The sequence below is a fragment of the Camarhynchus parvulus genome, chromosome 1 (assembly GCF_901933205.1).
Source record: "Camarhynchus parvulus chromosome 1, STF_HiC, whole genome shotgun sequence".
Classification (NCBI taxonomy): domain Eukaryota; kingdom Metazoa; phylum Chordata; class Aves; order Passeriformes; family Thraupidae; genus Camarhynchus; species Camarhynchus parvulus.
Window position 1 is genome coordinate 49,747,968 of NC_044571.1, and position 18,664 is coordinate 49,766,631.

General features: G+C 37.3%; 1 protein-coding gene across 1 annotated transcript in view; it reads right to left on the minus strand.

The window, feature by feature from the left end:
* The window catches only part of UCHL3 (ubiquitin C-terminal hydrolase L3), a 42,873-nt gene extending 24,580 nt beyond the window's left edge, over positions 1 to 18,293 (minus strand). Inside the window, exons 1-6 of the mRNA XM_030944665.1 lie at positions 18,007 to 18,293; positions 17,755 to 17,766; positions 8,142 to 8,270; positions 4,919 to 5,075; positions 4,499 to 4,584; positions 3,370 to 3,417 (exon numbers count right to left, since the gene is read on the minus strand). Coding sequence (XP_030800525.1) covers positions 3,370 to 3,417; positions 4,499 to 4,584; positions 4,919 to 5,075; positions 8,142 to 8,270; positions 17,755 to 17,766; positions 18,007 to 18,048 — 474 coding nt within the window. The 5' untranslated portion in view covers positions 18,049 to 18,293. The remainder of the gene's footprint in view (positions 1 to 3,369; positions 3,418 to 4,498; positions 4,585 to 4,918; positions 5,076 to 8,141; positions 8,271 to 17,754; positions 17,767 to 18,006) is intronic.
* Positions 18,294 to 18,664: the final 371 nt, after the last annotated feature.

Genomic DNA, 18,664 nt, shown 5'->3' on the forward strand with positions numbered 1-18,664 from the left:
TCAAGGCAGAACATTCTATAGTTTTCAGCTTCAATCCACTTGCTTAGCAATTCATCCTCATGTTCAGCCAAATAGATCCCACAGTAATGACACATCCCAGAAGCAAACTGATCACTGTAAATTCTAGCAGTCATCATCTGGAATCTAGAAGCCCATTACAAGTAATATCTTCCCTAGCGTGGGGGTATTTTCCCCCAAAAAGAGCTCTTTAAAACATACAAAATTTAGAAGAAAAAAAAATCTGATTACAGATTATACTAAAACAGAAACAAATCCTAATCACCAGACAGGATGACAAAATACACAGATATTAGGAAGATAGCACTGCTTTATGCTATTACTTCTGATTTTTATTTCTAGCTAGACTTACTTTGAGGTTTGAAAAACTTATGTACATGAAACAGAAAAAAGCAGAAAATGCATGAGCATATTGTAAAAACTAAGTAGTCACTGAGATTATAAAAAAAGTCTGTGAAGACATAGCAAGACTGTCAAGGGCAATCCACAAATAAAGACTTTACTCAGAAGTATTAAAGATTGAATCCTCAGATATCTGAAACATCAGAACCCAGGAAAAAAGCCCCAAACCCACCAAACAGTATTATCAGAAGAGAACCTGTCTGTACTCTGTGCTGTTTTTAAACCTTCTGCAGCTCATGATTCCAGAAAATCTATGTTGATCGTACGATGGTGTGTTTTTTAGGGTGGAAGGAAACATCCTTCCTTCCTAAACAAATCAGTGGAATTGACTACTATCCATCCCACTTTTGGAAGTTATCTGTCTAACACAGGTAAGTTTTAGCAAGACTCTATAAAAATGTGAGTGGACAGTAGTATGCAATATCTATCTAAGGGACAGAACCACCCATACAGCAGGATTTTCTTGTGAAGAACACAAGTCAAGCTAATCATCCTAAGAAAAACTAGGCCTGCATGTTTTCTCAATCTTTACATCTGTAAGAGACCTAGAAAAGATCTGTAAAGACCTAGAAAGTCCTTTTGTTCACAAAGCACTAACTATACAGCACTTACTATCATTAAGCAACTAAATAAACCAATTTATTCAAAGAAAAATTTCTATGGAACATGCCTTGACTATTTGGACAGTGGAGGAGGTGCATGCAGGTCAAAAACCACAGTCATAGGAAGGCAAACTTGTTCCTTTCCAGTGCTCTTAAAGCAACTTTAAATTCTCAGGAAAGTAATCCTAACAAGTAATGGATATGCAGGAGGAATAGGATTCTCTTCTTTCTTTCCCAAAAGGTGCTAGAAATCCTCAACTTACCCGAAAGGACAAGTCAACAACCTCATATGACCTGCATATGGTAACTTCAACACCTGCAAAATCATGCTGCTTATCAGTCCCTTCAACCCCTACATGGAGAGTACACAGTGACATTTAAAATGTACCCATGGAAGGAAGAAGAGATTAACTCACTTTATCTCTCAGTTACACTTCTCAGCATATTCATGTTTCGTATGTTGTTTCACTTAAAAAGAATTTTACTTTAAAGTAAAGCAAGTCTTTAGGTACCAATGAATGGGGAGGCCTTGCTGCCTTGTTTAACTACCATCTGGTAGGACAGGATTTCCAGGCAATTTGACGTTCCAGTAACAAAACTTGTTTGTTTCTTCCCTCCTTGGTTGATGGATGAGAACTATTCTGAAAAAATGATCCTGGAAAATATATTCAGTCTTTGTACTATTTCAACTTTGGAAACAAAAAGACAGGAAAAAGTTATTTCACTAGTCTAAGGAATATCCATATTGAATTACTTACAGATAGAGTTATAAAAAATGGAATAATAAATAATTAGCAAGGAAACTAGCTATTCAATATCTGTGTTTAGGCATGGTTGCTAAGACAATCTTGTAATTTTTTATTATGAAAAGAAGTCTTCATCTTTCCACGCAATTATTAATCTTTTGTATTGTGGTTATCTTCATCAGGAAACAAATTAATTAGTGGAAGTTCAAGAAGTTAACTCTCCATTATTACGAGATTCCATTGTCACTTAGATGCTTCCTGAATCTTCATGAAGACTCTCAAAACAAGCAGCCCTTATATTTTCTTTCTCAGTCATTACATATTTGCCAGAAGAAGGCAGAGACAGATCGTTCCCTACATGAACCTCACAGTACATCAAAATAACTAAAGATGTTTCTCTTTCACAAGAATCTTAGGAAAAGATTCAGTCTTCAGCAATTTGTTGGGATAATCACTCTTTCTGAGCTGGCCAAGAATATCTAGAAATGAACTCATTTGAGGAAAAAAAAAAACAGACCACATTTTTGAGTCTCTTACGTGGAAAAGGAAAAAACTACAAATTTGTACTGATGCTTCTTCTTGAACTATAGAACCTTGGCTAATTTAGGTAATGAGATAAGAAGAGAGAGTGGTGTGGTTTTTTAAATAAAACACTACAAAGGAAGTTGAGTATCTATAATAGAAAAAGTTAAACCAATTCTCATCATTTCCATTTCCAGACAGGGCAAGGGGGAGCAGAAAGAATTGATTTGCTTTCTCCTACACTGTATAGAAGACGCTGCACAAAAAAAAAAAAAAAGAAAACGTTACCTACTGCACTTAAAAAGAGAGAATGAATGAGCCACTGGAGCCACAGCCAAACATAGAAGTGTTTCTCTTTTTGTCAAACAATGCAATGCTAGCAACAATATAATCTTTTTTTTTTTTTTTTTGTCAAACAGATAGTGAAATATGAACTGGAAAGATGGAAAACTGACTTAGCATGACTGAAGCAGAAAAATGTTAAATGTTCAAGTTTATGATTATTTCAGGGTTCTTTTGTCAGCTACTAGGTCGTTTTTTCATATCACACACAATCTGTTGGGGCATAAATGCTTATAAATGTATGTATGAATGAGAATTTATCTGAATTTCTATTGTATACAAACAGCACACGCACAACTGCAAACCAACTATTGGACTATTTCTTTTCCTGAATTATAGTTTTCCAAACTCTCATAAAATGTTCGATACACTTGTATGGTTACTATGAATCTTACAGTGTTACCTACAAATGTGTAACATGAAAACCTCAAGTTTCTGTCTGTTTTACTCTGAAATGAAGCTTAGAAAGATCTTTCATGTTATATAAGAGCTAAAAAAACCTAATGCAAACAACCCCCCATCACCAAAACCCACAAACAAACAAACAAACAAAAAGCCCCCAGGCTTCAAGTTTGATTCCCCAATCAATGCCACTTAATTTTGGACTAATGACACAATTCTGAAAACCAAGCAATAATCTCAATTTCACTGAAAACCTTTAACATGTGATTGCTTTCACGTCAATTATATTCAACTCAAAGTAGATATAAACAAAGACTTTTTTTAAAAATGGATACCTCAGTCTGACCTTCATGGGCACTGGACTCATGAGTGACACGAATAGCCTAAAATTAAAAGATATTTCAATCAGACATTAAATGAGAGACTTTCAGTGTTGTAAGAACCATTCTTGCACTTCATTTTATCAATTACATAGATGGAACTATATTTATTCAGTGCTTATAATAAATAAGAAAGTTAATAAACAAATAATCTCCACCTTCAAGGATCTCAGAAGACCACTCCTTCAGTTTTATAACAGTCAATTCAGGTCAAATATCTGAGAATTTGTAATGGCACTTTTGCACACAGAAAATGCTTTTTTTAGCTATCATTTTGAGCAGAAAAAATAATTTAGATAGAAGCTCCGATCAGTCATTTTGTGTCCAACATTTCCATAGTAAATGTCATAAATCTCTGCTGTTTCTGTTTGTTGCTACCTCCTTTAGCCACATGTTAACACTCATATTCCTGAGGGCTTTACAATATGCTCTGACTTAAAAATCATCAAGGTTTTCATTTTGAGAGAGGACCATCATTACTATCATTACCATCAGGAGAACAGCACTGTTCTCCATCCACCACTGGCCAGATGTTTCTGCCACATCCTTTCAAACAGCACTAATGATGTGGCTAACCACATTATCAGCTAGCTCATCTCATGGTTTAGGATGGTGGGGGAAGGAGATCATATTTCAGCCAAATCAGCTCTTTGTGTGCCTCAACTGCTAAAAGCATGGAGATATGACCAGAAGGCACAAATTAAAAGAGGCAGCAAAAGGACTATCCTTTCAGCAATAGCCCCAGATCAGCTTAAATTGACCATTAAACTATATCCTGAACCCATAAAAAGAAAAGATTATGCACACATTTCTCATGAATTTCAAAGTGATTTTAAACTAAGCCAGGGAATGAATAGGGATGAGAACATTGACAGAATCCATTCTGCTGACTGAGCTATGGGCAGGCAGGAATACTCTGAAATACCAAAGCAGAGTTTCCTTTGTAGAAACTGTCTGATCACAAGCTCACTGTAAAATCAAATTTGTTTAGCTGCTTCACTGAGTCAACCCCCAAGGACAGTACCTGCTCATGCAAGTAATTCTTACACCATTTTAAATAAAAGTAAAAACACATGATACTAACTTCATAAGTTTCTAGGTATTTGGCCCTCTCTTCAGGAGTCATAGATAATGAATCTTCTAGGAACTTTTTCAGTGAAGAATTAGTTTCTTAAAAAAATTTAAAAAGACATAATTAGTGTCATGGTTTAATTCCAACTTCATTCACAGCTTACAGAATCCAACAGAAGATCTGAAGACAGAATTACACTGTATTTTTAAGACATAGAAGGCTGACTGCACTTTGCAATGTTTCAAATGCTTTAGTTCGTTAATTAGTATTAAATAATAATTTTGTAATTATAGGTAAAAATGCACTCCTTCAGCCTTTATGAATGGTTATATTCAGAGAAAATAGTACAAAGCATACCCTTCTCTCCATGGCTTCCCACAGTTAAGGAAAAAAAGGGAGAAGCTAACAAAAACCAAACCAAAAAAATCTTACCAAAGTTCATTTTATCTCTGTTGTTTGCAATAGCATGAATTAGCCCAATTGTCCCACAAGCATTGTTAATGGTCTGCTTCATGAAATACACTGATGATTTGACATCTTGTCCCTTAGCTTTTATCCTCTCTTCTTCTTCAGTTCTGAAGGTTTCATACTAGAAGGAAAGTTAGACACAAATAGTTACAGTTATTTCACAAATAGTACAAATAGCTACATCATTCAAGACAAAACAACTCATAAAACACAACAGCTAATGAATACTGCCATTTGAAATGTTTAACATGTGGTCCAACAAGTATATGTAAACTTACCTGAACTGCTCTATGCTGTTTCTTAACCCAATGCCTTCACACATGAAACATCATTTTGAGTATGTGTTATCTAAAAAAACTTTAACAATTTTCAAAGTATTTCCTTGATGTGAGCTCATGTCACCATCTCTCTTCAATGCAACTTTAATGGCTTTAATGGCTTTTTAAGGACAGAAGTGTCAAAGTGCTGTCAAGAAAGCCATAATACTTCAGGTGATTAATCATCATGAAGCATTCTTTAAATATTCCACTGTTACATTTCATTTTCCCCAGGAATATAAAATAAGATCTATATAACACCCAAGGCACCAAAACAGGCCCTTCTGAAGCAATATTCATAAAGTAAACTTTTATTTTCTGTAGCAAAAAGAGAATTTGCTTTGACTGAAAAATCTAAAATACTTGTTTTATAACGATTAAATTTGACTAAAATCTGTTATACTGTGCAATAGTGTGTCAGTTTTGTGCTTTTTTTTTTTGTTGCTGGTTGTGATTTGTTGGCTCTTTTGGGGGAATGTTGTTATGGTTTTTTTGACTGGATTTGTTTGAAGTTTTTGGTTATTTTCTTTTGTTAAATTTCAATTTCAGACAGAAAAAGAAATAAATAAATCCACAAATGTTCCAGTTAATGCTTCCTCCTTGGCCTCTTTTACTAGGTACTTTTGCAGACAAAAAAAAAAAGAATTCTGAAGTAGATGGGCTTTTTATACAATTATGATGAAAGTAGAGTAAGAATGTAGAATGTTATCAAGGAACTCTTCCTGCAAACTCCTGAGCAATTTCCCTTGGGCTGTCTGTACTGTCAGTAACAAACAAAACCAAAAAACTTCCAGCATCATATTTCACTTTGGTAGGTTGCCTCAATGTTCTGAATAGGCTAACTAATAGCAAGAGCATTATAAACCATTTTAATTTGGTTTATCTACAAGCTAACAAAAAATAGCCTTAATTGAGATAAAAATTTCATAGAGTTCAATCAGACAAAAAGTTCAGACTAGAGAGGCGAACAATACAGCTGCCATTCACTCCCTCCCAACTAAAATAAAATCCACAGAAAAAATAAATACACAAGTGCTGAGAATACCAAAAATACAATTTTGAGCAGATAGAACAGGTCATCTCAACAGATTTTTCCTAACCTAAGCTACATCCTATAATTTAGATTCATTTGGATCTATTCATTCATTAGGCCCAAAATGCCAACACCCACAACATACACGCAGACTAAGAAAGCATTGACCTTTAAAGTGTACAAAAATCCTAAAATTATCTGAATGCTAACAAGAGTAGCTTGCCCTAAAAGCAAGTTCTAGGAAACTGATATACAGGAACCACAGAACCACTGAAGTTCCAGACAGAAGAATAGAGAGACACGTAAGAAAAGTGTTTACAAAGGCAGCAAAACTAATAGGCACTTTCATAAATGTAGACACAGCCAAGAAACAAATAAATCATAAATTAAATAAAAGTGTAATTTTACAGGCCATTTTGAAAGGGAGGCTGAGGAGGGAAAAACTACTCTAGAAATATAAAATAATGCTCAAGGGTCTTGCGGAGTTCACAGTGACCAACAAAAGCTTCATAACACTGGGACCTCCCATGAAACATTCACTGTTCACACAGCCAGGCTAAACAGTTGATACAAACATTTGTGTCCCTGATGTTTCAGAAGGATTAACATGCTGAAAACTTGGCTGTGCTCAATTTGACTGATTGATGCAACAGAGCAAATGTTGTTTCACTAGTTTTGTTTGTCATATGTTTCTTTAGGATGAAATCAGATACACCTTCTGGAACAAGAGCAAGGTTCTTTCCTACGGGATAATGCTCCCATGGCATGATCCAAAAAAAGGTTTGCACAAGCAGGGAGTCAAAAGAAAAGTGACAGGCAGACCTGTACCTCAAACAGCCAGACAGAAATGACAGCACACAGAAAACAATGCCTCAAAGGTGACAGAAAGGACATTTCCTGAGGACAGGTGAGTTGAAAGTTTGTTTAAGCTCAAAACTATCAAGGTGGCTGAAATCAAGCCTGAAAAGTACTGCCTGCATAGCTGTTTTGGAGAAATTGAGAATGCAGAGGTTTACAGGACATAATGTGTAGGAAGACTGACCTGTCTCTCCTGTCTATTTAAACACCCTGTGTTTAGAAGTTAAGCTTCAATAGCTAAGTGATTTGTCCTTATAAGCTACATATTCTTTTTGAGAGATATATGAAAAGAATTAATTGTGGACAGATTCACTTCAACCTTTTTGGCTGACCTTATCACAATCATGTCATACTGTTATAAATTGAAAGATCAATATGAATCACACTATGTAAAAGCATGTGATGACACAAAATAAGCACATTGAAGATTTAACCAAAGTCCAACATAGCGAAAGATGGAGGAGGAATTGTCTTTCATTTAACAGTATGCCCCATCTGTCCAAGAAGTGAAAGCTACATCAATACTGACAACTGAACTGAAACTGGATTGAAGACTGAAGGATTGCCAGTGTAACAGGACAAAAACTAAAAAAGGAGTTGCATATTGTCCTACACCTTATTTCTTATTTTCCTTATGCTATTGGAGTTTTCTGCTAAAATTAGCAAATTGAGCCATTTCACAGGGCTTATTATAAAAAATACCTTAAATTGCCTGTAATAAAAAAGTGTGAGGCATATTTCTCTATGCTTCTATATTAGCTTTACCCATTCTGATTTGAAAAGAAATCAGAAATATACATGCAAGGTTATCAAGATTCCGAAAGAAGCATTTTTTGTGTTATTTCCAATGAAGAAGTCTCTTGAATAAAGCTGGAGTCTCATCTTGATTCTAATATGACAGCAAAGTACAAGATTCAAACTTTCATTCCCATTTCACTTATGACAAAAGCAATTAACTAATTATTAAACAAACATTTACCTTTTCTGTTATTGGAAAGAGAAGTAGTACTGCACATACAGGTCTTGGCACCATGCTAAGCAGTTCTGGTTCCATACCATAAACATCTACAAATTGCCAGTCAGGATGTATACCCAACTGTTTCAGGAACTGAAAGAGAAAAAAAAAAGCATAATATTAAACAAGTACAAACACCTATCTTTTCAGAAGCATAAAAGAGTATCCACAATGTGAAATACATTAAAACAACCCATGCTTTCTAAAATTTAAGGAGAATAAAGGAGTTTTATGCAAGTTTTAATAAATAAGGCTGAATAAATCACACAAACACACACAAAACCCCCAAGTTTTACGTATTTAAATAGTCTTTATTGAAGGCAAGTGGAAACACTCCCAGCACTATTTACTGAAGCATCAAAATATTTCAACCATTTAAAAAGTGTTCTGTCACAAACCAGAAGATTTTGTGAATCTATTTTTACTGAATATTCTTGTTAACTAGAAATCATCAAAAATCATCAGAGCCATCAGTCAGAGCACATATGAACAAACTTATGGCATTATTTGACTCTATATGGCATTATCTGACTCCATGACTTCAGAGTACCTGGCACCAGGGCTTATAATGGGGCTCCTACAAGCAAAAAGATGTTAGGAGCAAAACACGCAAGATACACACTTTAGTAAGTGTAACTTTTACAAGAAAATCCCTTCAAACTATGATGGAGTAATATTTTGATGACTGGATGCTCACTTTTTAAATGGATATTCTTCTACTCAAGTAAACTAGGCATCACAACAACAGCTGCAGAATCAATAACCACAGAGACAATTTGAAATATTTTCATTGTCAGTCTGGAAGAACTTAACTGAATTCAGGAACTGTTGTTACTGTACACACAGTGACCATTCACAATGATATGAAAAAACTAATTGTACACTGTGGCATCTTTGAATGAATATGAGGAAAAGGGAAAATGTTAAGCATTTAGTAACTGATGAAATAGAAGACAGTCTATTTTGAACTTCTATTCTAACCTTCTACATTGTGAAGATAATTACCATATTGTGAATAGCCAAAAAGAAATTTCAAAGAGAAGAGACTATATGCATGGGTGCATTAAATATTAATTAATAAATACTTCCAGTACTTCTCTTATTAAGTCAGCAATTAAGCTATCATTTTTATTGCAGGAAAAGAAACACAACTGAAAAAATTCCATTTTCCATTCCAATATCATTTGATATTTTGCAATATTACATGAAATAAGAGTACAAACTCCCAAAAATAAAAAAAGACAACACTCACCTAGAAAAAGACCCCACAAACCAGAAAAGACAATGATAAAGAATCACATTAAGTTACTGGACAAATAAGTGGTTTAGTCTCTTGTCCCGTTCTACACCACTGGGAAAAAAATCGCCAAGCAACCAAACAACCAGCTAACAAAAATAAAATCAACCCCTTTAAACCCAAAGTCAACAAAATACTAACCAAACGTAAGAATGGTTTCCTCAAATTCCTGAATTAAGAATTTAACAGAACTAAAACTCCATTGATACAGGGCACCTTTCATTATTCATGCTACCATACCACCTAAAAACTTTACAATCCAAGAAACTTTATCTTCCAGTAAACAATGAGAGTGACAATGAAAACTACAGAGAACAGCAAGAGCACAGGCTTAGTATGACAAGCAGTGGTCTTAACACACAACAAGACTAACTCTACTGTAGAATCATAAACCAAAAATAAAATACTAAGGATCGATTCAAAACAGGCAAAGAAGATATCTCTCTGTGTGTCAAGAGGGTTTCATTCAGGCCTGGAAAAAAAGATAGAAATATCCTCTTGAAAATTATTAAGTAGATTTAAAAAACTGTGCAGAGTAAGTCCCTGTGTAAGAAAGAGTGCCAGATGGGTAACAGATGACCCATAGATGGTTGGATGGGAAGACAAAGTCATTCCTGTTTTAGGACAACAGGAAGTTCAGTACGCTTTTTAGACAATGTCACTGTCTAAAAAGGTGAGAGATCTCTGCTGCTTTCTTTTCCAATCATTTAGGAATTATCAAAGCAATTGTATTCTACAAATACCTACTGTAAAGAACAGTTAGGGTTCTTTGAGGGCTCACTCATTTTCAGCTGTTCACTTTCTCTTTGATACTATGTATGCAAGATAACATAAAATAGCAGCTTCATATTTCTCTAGATCTGCACAAGAGAATATCAGAACCTTTTTCTCAGACACTGCTTATCACACTGCTGACAATTCTTAATTTATAGGTCTTTGAGCTTTCACCTTATAAAAGAAAAAAAGAAAAAAAGAAAAATTCTTGGCTGTATTACAGAAATCTTAGGGGAGCTCCGGAAGAACAACAGCAGCACAAGACCCCCCACACATCTGTATCAAGTATTCACTTTTTCACAACCTTATTTCCACAGATTGTTGTCATAGTTTTCGTTGTCTCTTTTCTTCTTGTCTTAAAAGACCTTGCTGAAAAACACTTTCTCATTTTTCACTGGTCCAGCTAGCTAGTAGACAAAAAGCCACTTTAGAAACAACTATACACCCCTCACCCTTATCTGCACTTCCTATGAATTTGTCCTTTTTGCCCCAGTATTCCAGAAGGCCCTTCTTTCTCACCGGTTTATAACTAGCTAAGGGAGAGTGCAGAGAAGATGGAGACAGACTCATCTCAGCAGCACACAGTAAAACAGAGAGAAACAAGAGGCTGAAACATAAGGAAATGCAACCTGATAAGGAAGGCATTTAAAAATAAATTTAAAAAATAACAAACATAGTAAAACACTAGCACAAACTGTCCAGGAGACTGTGGAGTTTATGTCTTGTGAAATTCAGAACTTGACAGGTTGCTGAACAACTTGTTTTGAACAGAGCATGGTTGGTCTGCAGAACTCAAAAGCCCCTTCCAGCCTACCTCATCCTATTCTAAATGATCACAAATTGTAAATCTGTATGTCTAAATGCTGATTAATAGCAAAAACATTACAATAGGCACTTCTAGGCACTCTACCTACGCAGCATGTGCTATAAGCTATTCTGTTTTCATTGCTGGTACTTCAGCCTACTAACTGAAAAAAGCACAGAGCAGTTATCTTTAATGCAAGTTTAGAATCCTACTTCTGCCAACACAGTTCCAGAGCCAGTAGGAAGATTTGATCTACCAGGTTTGTGGAGATTCTCTCAGAAAGGGTAAGTGGGATAAGATAATGTAAGGGTGAAATTTATTATAAACTTATGTAGTAAGTGCACAATTGAAATACTGTCTAAGCAGCAAAGAGCTTTTCTGCTCTGTCACTTGCATGGAAAAACTAAGTGAGGACAGAAACTGAAACAAAATAGGAGCTTGACATTTAAGGGCAACTAAAGTTGGACAGCTTCTGCAAATAGTTCAGCAATGTCACATTTTAAATACTAAGGCATTATACTCAAGACCTGGATTTTTCCACATCTTACTGTGGTATTTATATAAAAGCTGGAACCATGAAAACATAAAACTGGTAAAATGCACAAACATTTCCAGACTCTCAGATGCAGAAGTCAAGAGAGCTTCTCTGAGAAGAACCAACTGTTGCCATCCTCTGCTAGCACAAATATAAAGCAAACACTCACAGCATCTACATTTTATTGTACTTCTGCTGAATGCATTAAAGCATCTCTATATCACAATAAAACCACAGTTAAGACTTTCCTCTGCAAAAATAAAGTGTTCCTATGGCTTTAGGAAACTGGAAGGACAACATATAAATAACCAATTAAGACAATCAATATTTTCTAACTTTTTCATTAAAGCACAAGAATTTTTAGCACTTTGTTGAATTGAAGGTAATTTTTCCCCTAAATTGTAGTAAGAGATTGAGTAAAATGCAACTGATTGAATAATCATCAAGAAAGGGAAAATTATTCATTTCTTAAAGTATCCAATTTTATTAATCTATATTAAAAATACAACTGCACAATATTTTGCTTTTAATTCTTTACACATAATTTTTAGAAGCATGTAACAAAACAAAGTCTTATTTGAGAAGTGAAATTCCTTTCTAGAAATAAGGGAACCACACAAGCAATATTCTACTGTTGGAGCATTATAAGGATATATTTCCTCCTTCTTTCATAATTAAATTTATGCAATTAAAATGAAGGAATATTTTTTCAGTACATTTTAGAGACAGCATCATTTCAGTCATATGCAGCAGCTGTAAAAACTTTAGTTCTGTACAGCAGGTCAAAAGGCACACGAGGAACAAAGAGATAGCTGGAACTTACATAAGCTGCATTACTCTTCTTTACCAACTACTCCTGACTTAGAATGGCCACAAGCATGATCTTGTTCTTTGAACAAGTATGATCTTGTTCAAACAAGAGATGAGCCATTATAATAGACTTCTTTGGGAAAATCAAAATTTATTATAAATTCTTTAATATCCTCAGGTTCTGTACTTTGGGACACCATAATAAAGTTCAAAGAATACAGCCCAATGCAAATTTTTCTTCAAAAATGTGAGAAAATTGACATACATACAATTCTTATCCTTCCAGATGTGTTCATTACTTTATGGTGTCTAGAAGAGCAACACTGACTCACAGTTAGGGGTGCTATTCTCCAAAATGAGAGGTATATATTTTTCACATATCCATAAAGCAGTTTTGAAACTTAACACTCAGTATGCCCAGGCACTGCTGTACATATTCAACCAAGGCATCCCACAGGCAGCAATGCAAAAAAAGCACTCAGAAATCTGGACAAACCAGCTGACCCAGGCTTCCTCCGAAACCAGTGAGCAAGAGCTTTAAAATGCTTCCAGCAGAGTCCTGAGGTGTTGATACTGAGACATTGATTCAAAACAGAATACTGTGTTATTCTGTGAAAAACACTTAACAGGCCTGTTTGCATGATCTAAAAGTTACTCAGAAATTAGCTGGATCAATCCACTCTTCTAAATAAGCTGTTATACACATTTCATTTTTTACAGTTTACTGAAAAACCGTTGGATTCTACTGACTCTGCTGGTCCTTTAAGCAAGGAAAAAGTCAAAGTGGGTAAAAGCATTTCAGTGCAGCAAGATAACTTATATAACGTATAACTGTCACCTGTTTTCCCCTTTGTCTTCAAGACAGTAAGGGTTCCCTCATAACAAAAACTAAAAACTGAACAAAAAAGAACATAAGAAGGACCAGAAGAGGCAAATACAAGTAGATGAATGAAATACATGTTTTTCATAGCTTTCAATTACTGAAGAAAATACGAAGACTGAGCTAAGGCAATCTTTCAACTACTCATATAAATACTACTCTAAACCCCCAAACAAGTAACAGTTTTCCTTGTGCAACATATTTACCTATTTAAATAGGTAAATATAAATATAAGCAAGAGGGCTACATAGTTGGGGATATTTTAAACTAGAAGAAGCCATTCACAAAGCGCTCTCACAATGGTCACCTACAATTCCTTCATACTTATCCTTGTGCTTATTCTTTGCTATGCAGCATCACAGGCTCAACATTCCCTCTTTGCTGGTTCTGTGAAAGCCTTTCTGAGATATTGTGTTTACAGAAAGACACAAACTGAATCCTGGTTTTCAACTTTCTGACGCTACATGAGTAATAACAGGGTGTTCTCCAAGCGTGTACACTATCTCCACTACTGTTCACTCTGCTTACCACAAAGGAGTTAAACTCCACTCCCTCACCTGAAAAAGAAAGAAGTAAGCTTAGCTAGGCATTTTAGAAGGACATTTGTGTTTCTCTACAGCCAACATCCTTTCACACTAAGACAGCACCTCAGTACCTCATTTATGAGCGCTACCTCCCAATGCACTTCAGGAATTGTGCACACCACATTTTCAATTATTTTGATCATTACAGCTTTTCTTTGGGAAAGCTTGTGGGATAGTGTTCCAGAGTCCAGGAAATGAAAAGATCTTTCAGGAAGACTAAGTCCTGCTTCCAAGATACTTAATTCTTCTCTGTATTTGCCTGACACCCTGAAGAGAGGTGTTCCATAAATGGATAAAGACTGGCTGTATCCAGTTTCTGCCGTTTGTTCTATGCTTTGTGAGCGTTACTGTCCCCGTAACTTTCAAGTCACAGCTGTCAACGGTTTCATGAGCTAAAATAATTTTCTTCATGCAGCTGACTCTCAATACCTTAATGGCTTAAAAAACTCAAAACTCCAAAGCCCCCCAAAAGTAGGATCAAAGGCCTACAATTAATGCTGGAAGGTAACTAAGAACCAGCAACTAAGCCCTATGGGGCAAAAGGAACTCAAGCCACAGCCAACACTCAGTAGTCAAACTCTGAAGCCAGTGCTTGAGCTTCATAACCAGATGCAGTCAATTACTCTGTCCTTATCTGGATCCAATGAAGGCATGAGTAGCTATCTTATGTTATCCAGGAAGCAGGGATCTTTCTTAGAATGTGTAAGATGAAGAAAGGGAAGAGATAATGAAAAAAGGCGGGACATCAAGAAAAATATCCACCCATATTTTTTGTTTATCTATGCTTCCTAAACAATCAATTGTGGGTTGCAAGCCAGACTGAAGCAACATTATGAGAAAGAACAATCAGCTTGTGTTCAGATCTTTTCACTCCAAAAAATTTATATGCAGTCTCATTTTTTTTGCAGAAGAAATTGGGAACAAGATAACAAACATGATATAGATTTAACAATTTTCTTGCTTTCTCTCAGGAATTTTCTTGCTTTCTCTCAGCAAGAAATCCCATAAGATACCCAGGAAGGACGGTAGTGCTGGTCATGTCAGGCCCTGACCAAAGGAGGTCAAAGAGAAGAAACCATTCTTTCCCTGCCATCACTATACACAAAATGGAGCTTTGTAAATGCTGAATCATCAACTCTTTCTGTATCAGAGGTAGACAATAATTCATTCTATCAGACTGTAGAAGTGAAGGAGAAAAAAAAGTACTGTGACAATAACTTAGCACTGTATGGTACATATAACTCTCGACTTCATCCATTAAAAGTAGCAGTGTGTGCTGCATTGAATGACTGTCTTCTCTCTTGAAAACATCACTACAGACACGTGGCACATATCCACTGTCACTGGAAATCTTTAAAGCTAAGAAAGAATATTTCTGTTTATCCTCAGCAGTCAGTTTCTGAACCTTCAAATAATTTTAACACAGATGTACAAAGAGAGGTTCTATACAGATTAAGGATTTACAAATTTCTAGACTTGTATTATAATAGAAACACTTTCAGATAGAGAAAAACTTCTGAGATACTTTTGAGAGACTTCACATACCTCTAACTGATAAATACCCTTTTTTCCCATTATCATCAGAATTTCTACCACAAAGACTGAAAGCCTCAAATTTACAGCCTATATTTTAAAACCAGAGAAGACACAGTATTGTAAGAGCATACTAAAAGCAAATGAACCTGCATTTAGTACATTTCCTTACTAATTACTGTTAATAAGGGGAATAAAATTATTGGTAAAATAATCAAAAGAGTGTAAGCACTTCATGATAGCTCTAATTACAATCTAACATTAAGAATCTATGCATCTTACCAGTAACTGGAATTTTTTTGTTGTTTAAGGCTTCATTACCATACCTAGCAATAATTTTAACACTAACAAAAGTAGTATGCACAAGAGATAGTCTAACACTCCACTAAAAAAGCCAAATAACAAAAAACAAACAAACCCCACGAAGAAACACTTGGCACTTGGCTAGATATCTGACCAAATACATGTATTAAATGACTAGCAGACATGAATATTGCAGTTTGTAGATGTAGACCATTGGGGTTTTTAGTGCTAAAGACTTCTAGAATATTTTACAGAGCACAGTACAGAGTACTACAAGAAATGCCCATCCTTGCAATTAACTCAACAGGATTTTCCAAAAATTAGTTACCAACTTCATTAGAATTTCAAATTACTATTATTGTTGTTTTAAACACAAGCAGGATATTAATAACTTATGACTAACAGCCCTGTTGCTACACAGTTCACCACCGTACTGATGAGATTAAAAGAACAATGATTAATAAATCAAGGTGCATTCATATTCAACACCCACCTATTTATTATTTTTTAATACACATCTCTCTCTCTAGATAATAACAATCCTGTTCAGTCAAGACTGGTAGTGAAGGAGGAAGTACAATTGGTTCCAAGTGGCCTTTTTACACAGAAACAGTAACAAGAAAATCCTTGTGGAGTACAAATTCCTATTATCCATGATCATCTACAACAGCTACATCCCTCACCAATGGGCAAAAGAGATTAATTTCAAACCCACTTAAAACTGTACATTTGACATCCCTTTAGGATTTTCTCCATACAACATAAAAGCATAGGGATACAAGACATTTCAGATGAAAGAATGTCACTATTTTCTCCTCCTCAATTTCTACTTTAAAGGTGGTCCTAAATTGTACCATGATGAGCTCATCTCACCATCTGAAAAGTCAGAAGAAAAAGTTAGATAATTGCAAATTCTTACTAGTAATTTATTCACTTATTTTCTTCCAAACTGGAATTTAGTCTCTGAATTTCAAAATGAAAAAGCGGAAACTATAGCATGTGTTCAAGATGGGCTCCCAGGAAAGGCCATCAATTTTAACTCAGAGGACTGGGATTACAGACTTCTCAAATCGCTCCACAGCAGCAATACTGTAAGAACTGTAAAATTATTTGCCCTAGGAAACTATAATGCACAAAATGACCCAGTATCAAATAACCCTTCACTCTCCTGCAGATGTAGTTTGTATATTACAGCAACCACAAAAACAAAAAACCCAAACAAAACATTCTTCACACACAGAAATTCCCAGGTTCCAAAATATTTCAACAATATAGTTTGAAGAATACAATTTTGCTGATGGAAGTTTCAGAGTCCTTCGGCTTAAACACCATCTTTAACATTATCAAGAGGTGTGCTGAAATCAACAACTGACTATTAACACTATGCTCAAAATCATCACTGAGAACATGATGCAGGATTAGAGTATGTATGATTTCCTTTCAGCCCGAGCTTATTTAGTGGGAGCATTGTTTTGTGTACTAGAACAAGCTTCCTTTCTCCAGCGTGGGTTCTACCACGCTAACAAAAACAGCAACAACCAATCGCGCATATTGTCATTAGTAAGCAGGAAAGCGCAAATATGGTAAAATTACATTATTTCTTATGGTCAGCCAAAGAAGTATGAGAGTACAACACCGTGATGCAAACAGATCCATACATGTGCCCAAAGCCATCATGTACAGGTCCACACCTGGCACATGTTATACTAAATTAATGTGCTCAAAGCCATCATGTACCCGGCACATGTTATACATAAATTAATGTTTTAACCACTAATTAATGAATTAAAACCCACCTTGAAAAACATGAGAAATTTCATTACAGTATAATAGCCAGGCCACAACTATTCTCTTTTAATACTCGTTTGTCTTTCATATAGTATCTTTACGGGAGAGGTTCCAGTACGGTCCGACATGCCAAGACGAGCGCAGACACGCGTAGGGAAGGAAGGGGGCACTCTCCTTGGACAAGACGGAGCCTGTACTACACGAAAACGAGAGGAGACGGGCCCAAAGCTGCAGACACTAAAGGTTACCTCAAATAAAAGCTTCTTACCTGATTCGTGACCTGAAAAGAAAGCAGAAAACAGAAAATAGTTAAGACTCAGTCGGATCCACGGAATGAGACCTTCCTCCATCCCTACCACTCACTACCAGCCACCGCTGAAGAGGCGATGCGGTCCGGCGCGGCCCGGAGCCCTCTGCCCTCTCCCCTCCGCCATCCTCCCGCCATCCCCACAGCAGGCAGGCTATCGGGCGGGCACCCCCCGCGCACGGCAGCGCCGCGCTGCCCAGGCCGGGCACTCACGTCGGGGTTGGCCTCCAGGGGCAGCCAGCGATGGGGCTCCATGTCAGCGGCGGCGGCGGATCCCGGTGCGGAGCTGGGCGGACCCTCTCAGCGCGGCTCTGACAGCGCCTCACGGTGCCGCCGCGCCTCAGCCCTGACCCGGGGCCGCGTCACCGCGCCGCGCCTCGCAGGGGGGGCGGGCGAAGGACGAAACACCGCCCGGCGCCCGCCCGCACCGCCGCGCCGCTTCGTGCAGGTGGCCGGGACGGCGCACCCGACAGTGGCCGCCGTCCCCCCTCGGAGTGCTCCGGGCGGCGAGACCAAGGAGATTCCCCCCTCCCCGCCCTCTTGGCTCCCCCGGCAATGGTCTCTCCCAGCGGGGCAACGGGTGGTTCCTCGCCCGCGCCGCCGCCGGAGCCTGTGGGGCGCGCCGCAGCCGCCGGGGGCGCGGCCGCTCGGGGTCGGGGCACGGCGCGGCCGCGGGAACGCCGGCTGAACGCCCCGGCAGCCCGGCCCCTCCGAAGCGGCCTCCAGCAGCTGAAGTGAACCGCGGCGGGAAGGCATGGGCAGCGTTCAGCGAAATACGCTCGCGGGGGACGGGGCAGGCAACGAGGCGAGGCGGGACAAAGGGAGCCGGAGGAACTGCTGAGCGGCAGTGGCAGTAAATTACCCCCACACC